At 50.2% G+C, this 12,606-nt stretch overlaps 1 protein-coding gene across 1 annotated transcript in view; it reads left to right on the plus strand.

Moving 5' to 3' along the window:
- The window catches only part of pdik1l (PDLIM1 interacting kinase 1 like), a 60,794-nt gene extending 48,449 nt beyond the window's left edge, over positions 1-12,345 (plus strand). The window contains exon 3 of the mRNA XM_038798751.1: positions 12,045-12,345. Coding sequence (XP_038654679.1) covers positions 12,045-12,048 — 4 coding nt within the window. The 3' untranslated portion in view covers positions 12,049-12,345. The remainder of the gene's footprint in view (positions 1-12,044) is intronic.
- Positions 12,346-12,606: the final 261 nt, after the last annotated feature.

Consider the following 12,606-nt stretch of genomic DNA (forward strand, 5'->3'; position numbering starts at 1 on the left):
TATAGGCAAACTGCGCTTTTCAGCTGCCTATGTGCTGTGATTGGGTTTAAAGGAACAACTGTTAAAGCCAGAAGTAGACAAAAATGTTCTTGTCAGGGAGAATGAACGATTAAAGTTTGGATTTGGCAAGATTGAGGGTTTAGGTAAGGACCTATGGGATGGGACATGACAAATACCCTTGCTTAGGGCAGCATGGTGGCGTAGTGGTTAGCATTGCTGCCTCATGGCGCCGAGGTCCCAGGTTCGATCCCGGCTCTGGGCCACTGTCCGTGTAGAGTTTGCACATTCTCCCCGTGTTTGCATTGGTTTCACCCCCACAACCCAAAGATGTGCAGGTTAGGTTAATTGGCCACGTTAAATTGCCCCTTAATTGGAAAAAAAGAATTGGGTACTCTAAATTTTTTTTTAAAAATAAATAAATACCCTTGCTTTTTTGGACCATAGTTTGACGGGCCTCATCCTAATCAAGTTCTTCCCTGTCAATTTCCTTACCCATCTACTACTGACAGGCACTCCAGGCTGCTGTCCTGATCACCCTGTCACTTTCTTGAGCATTCCTTGTACTGTTTGAAAACTGCCAACATCTAAAATTACTTGTGCAATTGCATACTTTTGAGTGTTGTAATGTAGGAAACATGGTTGCCAATTTGAACACAGCAAACACCCCAAACAGCAGCAATGTGATAATCACCAGATCATCTGTTTTAGTGATGTTGGTTGAGGAATAAATATTGGCGAGGACACTGGGGATAACTCTCTGGATTGTTTCGGAATTGTTCCATGGGACTGGAGGCAGACAGATCTCATCCAAAAAATTCTCCATAGGCTGACACCGGAATTGGGAAATGCAGTTGGGCGGAGAATGGGTTCTCACGCCGAAATCTAGGCGGGTGCCAGTTTCACGCCAAATAGCAATTCTCTGTTACCTTGACAGCGGCTTCAATGCGTTCCACTCCGCGCATGCAGTAAACGCCATTGATATTTCATTAGCGGGCCTGACCCGGTATCCTCCGGGGCCTCCACGATTCTCCACTGGGAGGAATTCCCGATGGCGAGTTTCACTTGTGCTTTTAAAAATCGACAAACAGGCGTTGTGGCTGATGATGGAGAGAGAGGACGTACAAGACGGAAAGATGCGACCGTGGGCTGCTGAGTTGGACACTGGCCGGGCTTTGGGGGGTGGGGGGGGATGAGACCCTGCAAGGGCCCAGGGTAGGGGGTGGTGACCAGGGAAGAGCCGTCGGGTTGAGTGACCCCCCCACCGTGTGACTGGGGCGGTGTCCAAGCACGGATCACCATTGCAACGGTCTGCAAGGCAGCCACCCCACTAACCACCCACCTTGGGCCTCGATTCCCCTGGTTCTGCTGAGTGACACCGGCTGTATGGGTGCCCCCATCCTCCACCATAACACATCCCCCCAATTTGGCACCATGCCCTTCAGCGAAAGGATAGCGCGGGCCATAGCAGAGTACACGGAGAACAACCAAAACGGGGAAGTCTCACTCTCCACGTTCTGGGATGCGCTTAAGGCCGTACAAAGAGGGGAAATCATTGCCTTCAAAGCGCAAAGAGATAGGGAGGAAAGGGTGGCTAGGCAGAAGCTGGTCGACTCCATTCTGGAGGTAGACCGTAAATACTCCGAGGCCCCGACCGTAGAGCTCCTGGCGGAGAAGAAAGAACTACAAAGGAACTTTGACCTGCTCTCCACCAGGAAAGCAGTGCACCAACTCCGCCAGGCGCGCGGGACCCTGTACGAACACGGAGACAAAGCCAGCTGCCTGTTGCACACCAGCTGAGAAAGCAGGCAGCCACCAGAGAAATTGCGCAAATCAGGGGTACCGGAGGCACGTTGGAAACAGAACCAGAGAGAGTTAACAAAACCTTCAAGGCCTTCTACCAAGAGCTGTACACCTCAGAGCCCCCAACGGGGAAGGCTGGGATGAACCGGTTCCTTGATGGACTGGACATACCAGTCGTGGGATAGGGCAGAAAACGGGACCTGGAAGCACCACTAGCACTGGGAGAGATCATGGACAGCATTAGCTCCATGCAGACGGGGAAGGTGCCGGGACCGGACGGATTCCCGGTGGACTTCTACAAAAAATTTGTAACAGTGCTGGCCCCGCACCTGCAGGAGATGTTCACAGACTCGCTAGCTATGGGCACACTGCCACCCACGTTAGCACAGGCCTCAATCTCGCTGATACCTAAGAAAGACAAAGACCCAACGGAATGTGGGTCATACAGACCCATCTCTCTGCTGAACGCAGACGCCAAAATCCTAGCCAAAAGGCTAGAAGACTATGTACCCGAAGTGGTCGCAGAGGACCAGACGGGCTTCGTCAAAGGTAGACAGCTTACCTCGAACATCAGGCACCTGCTGAACGTGATAATGACCCCCTCCGGGGAGAGAACACAAGAGGTGATCGTCTCCCTGGACGCAGAAAAGGCCTTTGACAGAGTCGAATGGAAATACCTCAGATGTACTGGAGCGGTTCGGGCTTGGAACAGGGTTCACCACTTGGGTAAAGCTCCTATACAACGCTCCCATGGCGAGCGTACGGACCAACAATACCAACTCCCAATACTTCCAGCTGCACAGGGGCACCAGACAAGGATGCCCACTGTCCCCGCTGCTGTTCGCATTAGCAATCGAACCGCTAGCAATCACGCTCAGGGCAGCAAAAAATTGGAGGGGGATCCGAAGGGGAGGCAGAGAGCACAGAGTCTCACTCTATGCAGATGACCTGCTCCTCTACATCTCGGACCCACAGAGCAGCATGGACGGAATCATTGCGCTCCTGAAAGAGTTTGGAGCCTTCTCGGGCTACAAACTCAACATGAGCAAAAGCGAGATCTTCCCAGTACACCTGCAAGGGGTTGGGGCAGCACTAAAGGGGCTGCCGTTTAAACAAGCCCGACACAAATTCCGCTACCTGGGGATCTAAATAGCCCATGGCTGGAAAGGGGTCCACAAATGGAACCTCACCAGTCTGACGGAGGAAGTAAAAAAGGACCTGCAAAGATGGAACACACTCCCGCTCTCCCTCGCGGGGAGAGTTCAGACGATCAAAATGAACGTACTGCCCAGGTTCCTCTTCCTGTTTAGATCTATTCCGATCTACATTCCCAAGGCCTATTTCAAAGCGCTGGACAAACTAATCATGGCGTTCGTATGGGGGGTAAAAATGCTAGGATCCCAAAGAAGGTCCTACAAAAAACAAAATCCAGGGGAGGGCTAGCCCTCCCAAATCTACAATTCTACCACTGGGCGGCAACAGCCGAGCGAGTAAGAGGATGGATCCAGGAGCCAGAGGCCGAGTGGGTGCGTGCGGAGGAGGCCTCCTGCATGGGGACCTCCCTCCGGGCCCTCGCCACGGCAGCACTCCCATCCCCACCCAAAAAACATTCCAGCAGCCCAGTGGTGACAGCCACCCTCCAATCCTGGAACCAACTGCGGCAGCAATTTGGCCTGACCAAAATGTCGGACAAGGCTCCCATCTGCAACAACCATAGGTTCACACCAGCACTGACTGACGCCACCTTCAAAAGGTGGAGGCAGGACGGAGGGACACTGACAGTCAGGGACCTATACACGGACGGCAGGATCGCAACACTGGACGAACTGACAGAAATTTCGGCTAGCCAGGGGTATGAGCTACGGTATCTGCAGCTCAAAAACTTCTTACGAAAGGAGACAAGGATGTACCCACAACCGCCACAACAGACACTACTGGAAGACGTACTGGACGCAAGTATTCTAGATAAAGGGAACTGTAGCGACATGTATGACCGACTGGTAGAAAGGGCTGACACCGTACTGGATGCAACTAGAAAGAAATGGGAGGATGACCTGGGGATTGAGATAGGGTGGGGACTCTGGAGCGAAGCACTGCATAGGGTCAACTCCACCTCCACGTGCGCAAGGCTCAGCCTGACGCAGCTAAAAGTGGTACATAGAGCCCACTTAACAAGAAACCGTATGAGTAAGTTCTTCCAGGAGGTGGAGGACAGATGTGAACGGTGCCAAAGAGGCCCGGCCAACCACGCCCACATGTTCTGGTCTTGCCCCAGACTTGTGGAGTACTGGACAGCCTTCTTCGAGGCTATGTCCAAAGTGGTAGGGGTGAGGGTGGAGCCATGCACGATAGTGGCGGTCTTCGGGGTTTCAGACCAGCCAGATCTATTCCTGGGGAGGAGGGCGGACGCCCTTGCCTTTGCCTCCCTGATCGCCCCCCCTAGAATCCTGTTTGGCTGGCGGTCAGCAGCACCACCCAGAGCTGCAGACTGGCTGTCCGACCTCTTGGAATCTCTCCAAATGGAGAAAATCAAATTCGCCATCCGAGGGTCAGACGACGGCTTCCACAGAACGTGGGAGCCATTCATGCAATTGTTCCGGGCCCTTTTTTGTGGCCAGCGAACAAGAGGAAGAATAGTCGGGTGGCCAGGAATCGGGGAGACATGGACGGGAATCGGGGGAAGGTAGCCGGGGGGGGAGGGCTACGGGTTCGTTATGGGGGTTTGTACTCATGGTTTTATGCTTATTTATTTTTCTTGTTAATTTATTGTTTTTGTATTGGAGGGGAGGGGTTACTGTTTTTCTCTGTTGTGATAAAATTTGTTGTTGAAAACTTGAATAAAAATTATTCCAAAAAAAAAGGAAGGACAAAGCCGCAAGTGACAGTCTGATGGCAAGCTAAGGTTCAAAACCAAATTGTAAATAAATGCCTATAAACATGTGCCTCGGCCATATTGGGGAATGTAAAATATGTAGGCCGGTTAAAGAGGCTGGACACAGTTGTTATTATGAAGATGCTTGCCTGTAAATATACATGTTAATTTTTGCGTATTTTTTTTTCTAATAATTTGTAATTTGTTGGATATAAAATATGAAAACGCAATAAAAAACATTTCCAAAAAAAACTTGTCACCATGCTCCGCCAGGGCAGCATGCAACCCATCCATGCGCAATGCCCACAGTAGTCCCTCCGGGGGGTGAGGGGGGGGGGGGGTGCAGATAGGGGCTACGGAGTGTACCACTGGCAAGGACAGCGCCAGCCGACAGTACCCCGGGAGCAGGGACAGAGGCCCCCACACTGCTGGGCATCGGCGCCAGGGATGCGGGGGATGGGGGACATGAAGGAGGGAGCAGGGACCGCAGTGCCAACCGAGGCCACCGTGTAGCCCGGTGGACCTGGTCGGACATGGGGGTATGTACCATACTAGCATGTCGGCCTTTCACCCCCTGCAGACAATGCATATAATAATAATCTTTATTATTGTCACAAGCGGGGGCAGCACGGTGGCCTAGTGGTTAGCACAACCGCCTCACGGCGCTGAGGTCCCAGGTTCGATCCCGGCTCTGGGTCACTGTCCGTGTGGAGTTTGCACATTCTCCCCGTGTCTGCGTGGGTTTCGCCCCCACAACCTAAAAATGTGCAGAGTAGGTGGATTGGCCACGCTAAATTGCCCCTTAATTGGAAAAAATAATTGGGTAATCTAAATTTATAAAAAAAAAAGAAGGATTATTGTCACAAGCAGGCTTACATTAACACTGCAATGCAGTTACTGTGAAAAGCCCCGAGTCGCCAAATTCCAGCGCCTGTTCGGGTACACTGAGGGAGAATTCAGAATGTCCTAACAGCACGTCTTTCGGGACTTGTGGGAAGAAACCGGAGCACCGGAGGAAATCCACACAGGGTGAACGTGCAGACTCCACACAGACAGTGGCTCAAGTCGGGAATCAAACCTGGGACCCTGGAGCTGTGAAGCAACAGTGCTACCCACTATGCTACTGTGCCTCCCTATTGAAATACAACCAGCAATGCTGGCCTTCCTGCTCGTCACCACAGCCCTGGGGGATGCACTGCGGCTGTACGTGCCGGAGCTGCTCGAGGAGGATGAATCTGCAGCAGCGGAGCATGCCCCAGAGGAACAGAAGGCAATCGCTGAGAATAGAGAGCTGGCCATTTTAACAGGCTGAAGAAGGAGGAGCAAAGGAACCGCTGCATGAGGCCTCGCGTGTACAGGCAGTGGCTGTCATTCAAGGACCTAACGGACCGGGCATGCCGTCAAAGACACCGGTTGACCAGGGGGACAGAGCCGCATATCTGCCAGATCATGGCACACCTGGCACGGTGGAGGAATGGGGGAGGCCACCTGCTCCTGGTGGTTGTCAAGGTGACGGTTGCCCTGAACGTCTACGCCATGGCTCCTTTCAGGTGTCGAGTGGGGACCTGTCAGGGATCTCAGTGCACGGGTGCATCCGCGCCGTAACGGTGGCCCTATGTGCCCAGTTGGCAAATTACATCCACTTCAAAGTTGACCGAGCCCACCCAGGATGCTATCACCGCTATCGCCGAGTACAGGGGATGATCGGGATGCATGTCGCCCGACGAGCACCTGTAAATGACAGGCCACTCTTCACAAACCAATGTTCGGCAGCTGGTGTGTGACCATTAGATGTGCATCATGCATGTCTGCGCCCGATACCCGGGCAGTGTGCACAACGCCTTAATCCTGGTACATTCAATGATTCCCAGCCTCTTTGAAGTGCACCCCCAGCTGGGTGATTGGTTCCTGGGCGACAGGGGTTACCCACTAGGGTCATGGCTGATGAATACTATCCGGAGGCCACAAACCGACGTGGAGACCCACTACAATGATGCCCATGCAGCGACTAAGGGCATGATTGAGCGGTGCTTTGGCCTCCTAAAGATGCAGTTAAGGTGCTTGGACTGCTTTGGGGGGGGCGGGGTCCTTCATGGTACTGGGAGAGTCGCCCGCATCATGGTGGCCTGCTGTGTCCTGAACATTGCGCAGAGGAGCGATGAGGAAGATGCGAGGGGAGGACGAGAGGTGCAGTGAGGAAGAAGCGGGGGGAGGGCGAGGATGGACAGGACATAGGCACAGGAGGCCGCACAATGTGTACGCCAGGGCCAATGCATGCAGGACGCTCTGATCGCCTCCAGTTTCACCGACGTTGGGGGGGGGCTGCACCTGCTGGGAGACTGGCAGTGGCACGGACAACGCCTCCCACCTGCACACCATCCCCCTCCTGCAACGCCCTTCACGATATACACCTGTCGCACTACTGGGTGTGGGCCCTGAGTTGGCAGTAAGAGTGGGTCTGGTCCATAGGCTGGAGGATGATGACAACTCTTTCCAATGAGCTCCGATGCTCATCTGACTCCTGCTCACGGTACCACACTTTCCACAATCCACTGGGTGATCCCTGCGTGCGAGCTGGCCATTCCATCACATGGTCCCATCAAATCCCCTGGGATAGGGGGGGTGAGGGCAGGGGGGGACACCACCGGAGTGGTGAGCGTTGGCTGAACTGCAGTCCCTAAGCCAAGCCCAACCCCAACATCTGCCAATTTCTTCCCGCACCCCCTCTGCGACCAGCCCAGAATATCCCACCCCCAACCCTCAGAGGATCAAGGCAGGTTGTAACATTGTGCACAGGTGTTTAATATGAAAACATATATATGCAGGTACGTGCCCTAGCCCCGAACACTAAACTGTGCCCGTCACCCGTGCCAGCTTAACTGATGTCTAATTTTGTGGCCTTGCGGGCTCTAATGCTACGTCTAGGTGGATCCACAGACGGCACATCAGGAGTGGAGGCGGCCTGCTGTGATTCCCGCCCTGCGCCTGGGTCCCCTTTGGCGGGCATCTTCTGGGGCAACCAAACGTAGAGGTCTGTGAATCCTGCCCCGGTATCAGCACCTAGTCTCAGGAACGGAGAATTCCACCGGATTCTTTGGTAGTTTTGCAGAGAAAATGCTGGCCTGGGATGTGTGTTCAAATCTCTGGAATGGGTCTTGCTGAGATGAAGCATTGTATATTCAGTTTTATAGGTTTTTCAAAGTTTGGGATAAATCAAAGACACTCATAACTCGTCACTCAGGATTAAGTGGACATTGCCTTGGGGTGAGCGGAACATGCACTTCTCCAGGTTGGGAACAATTCATTGTGGAAATGTCTGCGAACTATATTGGTGTCAGACAAGATTCCGCAGATAGCACTCTCTTGTGGGTGAAATGCTCATGAACTCCGGGGGCGGGGTTCTCCAAGCCTCCGTGCCAAAATCTCGCTTGGAGAATCACCACCAATCGGACGTGCGGTCGTCGTGGCGCTTGTCGGGGGCCATTGAAAGAGGCCTCCACAGCTATTCTCCAAGTGCAGCTGGCTGAGTTCCCGCCGGCATGGTTCTCTCATGGACTCAGTCCACAGTCGCACTTGTGGGGGACGGGGGAATCATTCACTGGAGGGGGAGGGGGGCCTCCAAGACTGCCAGGCTATCGATCGGGGGCCATCGATCCACGGGCGCGCATGAGCTGGGGGGTGGCCTATCTCCTTGGTGCCGGTCCGTGGTGTGGGTAGGCCATTTCATGCGGGACGGCCGACACCCCGCCGTGCGCATGCGTGGACCCCCAACCGGAAGTGCAGGGCCCCGTATTGGCAGCCGGAGCTGCGAGGAGCACTCCGGGGCCCTGCTAGCCCCCTCCAGGTAAGTGAATCGCTCCGGACTTTCTCAAGATAAGTCTGGGGTGAGTCGCGTGCGTTTTCTCGTGGGCATGGGGATATAGCCCCATTATTGGCGAATCCCTCTCCAGGTACTTGGGGCACATTGTCTAGGCTGACACTCCTGAGGATCATTGTATGGTTGAAAGTGCCATCTTTCAAATTAAACATTAAACTAAGGCCTTGTCTGCTCCATCAGATGGATGTAATAGATCCAATGACATAATTTCAAAGAAGAGCAGGGTGTTCTCCCCAATTTCTTGATCAATGTTTATCCCTCTACCAGCATCACAAACAGATTATCTGATGATTATCTCATGCTGTTTGGAAGTTTACTGACAGGTTCTTATAATACAACAGTGATTATAATTCAAAAGTACCTCACTGCGGCTCTGGGTCACTGGCCATCTGGAGTTTTCACATTCTCCCCGTGTTTGCGTGCGTCTCACCTCCACAAGATGTGCAGGGTATGTGGATTGGCCACGTTAAATTGCCCCTTAATTGGGAAAAAAAGGATTGAGTACTTTAAATTTATTTTGAAAGAAGTAACTCACTGGTTGTAAAGTGCTTTGAACATCTCAATGATATGAAAGTTAATACAGTAGTCCCCCGTTATAACGCGGGTGTTGGAGTCCAAGACAGCCACCCGCGTTACATCCGAACCGCGGATCATTTTATCATTCAAAACTCATACGAACAGTCATTTGGAATTTTAAACTATATAAACTTAAACTAAACGCATATAAACGTATCATCAGCAACAACACAGGGTAGAAGTGTGGAGGCAGGAATTCTGTAATTTGAGAAACAGGATTTGGACATCACACATTTTGAAGGAGTACAGAGAAAAAGCCTCGCAACACTGCGCCTGGAGGCGTACAGACTGTTCGAAGCGGAGCAGAGACCACAGGGCAAGTGATTGCAGATGTCAACATCCAAGCTTTAAAACTGAGCCCACTCCCCAATGCCCGTGAGTAAGGGTTCCCCTTCCTGAATGCAGCCCATCACTCTCGCTGCTGTCAGCAGGCTTGTTTGCTAAAAATAATCCGCTCCCCGACTGGAAACTTGAAGTTGCCCCAACTCCGTCCCAGTGCAAGTAAGTTGGGGTCCATAAGCACCCCCGTCGTATATCGCGAACCGCGGTATTGCGGGGCGTGGTATAATGGGGGACTACGTATCACGTACGGCACTCTTTCAGAGGTTGGACGGTGTTGGGGGGGGGGGGGGGGGGGGAATGGACTCTATGGTGACCATGGGCGGTCCTGGACTCCTTTTTTCTTTTTTTTCCTTTGTTTTTTGTTTCCACCGTGGGAGGGTTTGTTTTATTGGATGCATATATTGACAGGTGGGGTGTTGTTTGGGGTGGTGGGAGAATGGGATTGTTGCTATTGTTAAGGGGATTGATTTTGTATTTGTTACCGTTTACTGTTTGTGGGTGGGATGTAAATTCTGGAGGAAAATGTGAAAATGGAGAATAAAAATATTTATTTAAAAAAAAAAAGGGCAGCAGGGTAGCATGGTGGTTAGCATAAATGCTTCACAGCTCCAGGGTCCCAGGTTCGATTCCCGGCTGGGTCACTGTCTGTGTGGAGTCTGCACGTCCTCCCCCTGTGTGCGTGGGTTTCCTCCCACAGTCCAAAGATGTGCGGGTTAGGTGGATTGGCCATGCTAAATTGCCCGTAGTGTCCTAATAAAAGTAAGGTTAAGGGGGGGTTGGGTTATGGGTATAGGGTGGATATGTGGGTTTGAGTAGGGTGATCATGGCTCGGCACAACATTGAGGGCCGAAGGGCCTGTTCTGTGCTGTACTGTTCTATGTTCTATGTACTGTAGAAAGTTATTTTACATACACAGAATAGCGAGGAAATTCTAAAAACTACATGTTCAAATTTCTCCTAATGTGCTGGAGAAAATATTCCGTCAAAACCTAGACTTCTGGGTGGCACGGTGGCACAGTGGTTAGCACTGCTGTCTCATGGTGCTGAGGACCTGGGTTCGATCCCGGCCCTGGGTCACTGTCTGTGTGGAGTTTGCACATTCTCCTCGTGTCTGTGAGGGTCTCACCCCCACAACCCAAAGATGTGCAGGGTAGGTGGATTGGCAACGCTAAATTGCCCCTGAACTGGAAAAAAGAATTGGGTACTCTAAATATATTTTTAAAAACCTAGACTTCTGCGGTCTTAAAGTAAAGACGTTTAGGAAGATATGAAAATGACACCCAAACTGATCACTGGATAAATATAAAGTATTTAGTCTTCCATTTTATTTATATTCTTATTTTAGAGGTTAGAAATTTCAGATACTGAGGAAAGCTTTGTAGAGCTTTTCAAAATGTTTAGTCATTTAGTTGGTCCACTATAAGTAAACCTATTGATAGATTCCACTAAACAGTCAAACAGGGTTGCTTGTTTGCATTGCTGCAGCAAATCTTGTATATGGGACTCACACTGCTGCCATTGATGGTGGTGGACGGAGTGAATGTTTAAGGTGCTGTATATGGGGTGCTGATCATGTGGGCAGTTGGCATTTCCCATTGCAGCTTTAATTATTCCATGGGATGTGAGTGCAACTAGCAACGCCAATATTAATTTTTTCAACCCTAATTGCCCTTGAGAACTGCCACCTTGAACGCTGCAGTCCAGTACTGTTACAAAGTTCCAGGCTTTTGACCCAGTTGCAGTGTATGAAGGGTGATATTCGGGTTGGTGAGGCTTGGGGGTACCTTGTAGGTGGTGGTGTTCCAATGCGTCTGCTGCCCTTATCCTTCTAGACGGTAGAGGTGGCAGCTTTGGAAGGTGCTGTCAAAGGAGCCTTGGTGAGTTGCTGCAGCACAGCTTGTGTATTGGATATAGTACCTCCACTGTCAGTGGTAAGTGGAAGTGAATGTTTAAGGTGGTAAATATGAGATGCTGATCATGGGGACAGTTGACATTTCCCATTGTAGCTTTATGGTTGCTTACCCCGTTTATGATTCATAAGTTCCTGACTTCCAGTTTTAATTTGCTTTACTTTGAATCAATTCACAAAGTGTGATGAGTGAAATGTTTACATCGATTGTGCTTCACATGTTTGTCTGCACAATTCACTTTAGCTGATAGGATCACAGCTCGGCCCAAAACTGAAACAAGTCTCTTTATGAGGCTAAACCCTTCAACTTAAAATATTTTAATGACATTAAATCTGAATATAATCATGTTATTGTGAAGTATGTAATTTTCAGAACCTTCTTTTGGACACATTTCAGTTACTGAGGAAAATTGGTGAGAAATTGATTTTCAGAAAACATGATTATGGGGAAAAATATAACATTGCAACTGCATGATATTATTACAAACTTGCTTGTGACTAACACAATAACAGGCAAGTGTGAAAAGTTTAGCTGAAATTTGGATCAGACATGTTTGTATCAGTTATTTATGGAATGTGTATTTAACGCAAGGATTTTAATATCGGTATACTGGGGCATAATGTCTGTACCTTATGGAATTATAACTTAATATGTCTATGTATTGCAGGTAGAGACTATGTTGGCTGCTGCCCTCCTCTTAACCACCTCTCATCAATGCTACACCAATTGCAATCTTTCTTTCCCAGCCACATCAAGACTGATAACTTGTTAATTTTTGTAAACCAATTTTTTACACCAAAGCAAGAAACTTTTCTATTGATAACCACGTGGAAAGTCTACACTTCAATAGTCTATGTGTGAAGTATGTTCACTAAAGAATGGACCCAACAGCCCACTGCTGGGGACGAAGTCTCTCTAATTTAATGTCATTGTCATATTGCTTATGAATAAAGCCATCTTTAACCACACTGGCTAATTATTTACTCTGCTCTGTTAAGGTACTTTCTTTGTGCTGCTGTCTATGGGAGTCTCTGGTCCTGTGTAGTAGCACCTCACAATTCACAATGCTGGGATATAGAGGTCCGTAGCCTCTCAAATTGAATGGCTCATTGTCCATTTACAGCTCCTATCCCCTCCGTTATATGTGGATCTTGGCAGAATTGTTAGTTTACAGAATCAGAATGAAACATGACAAAAAAGGACCATTTGTTCCATTGTATCTTTGCTGA

Source organism: Scyliorhinus canicula, chromosome 1 (assembly GCF_902713615.1).
Source record: "Scyliorhinus canicula chromosome 1, sScyCan1.1, whole genome shotgun sequence".
Lineage (NCBI taxonomy): Eukaryota > Metazoa > Chordata > Chondrichthyes > Carcharhiniformes > Scyliorhinidae > Scyliorhinus > Scyliorhinus canicula.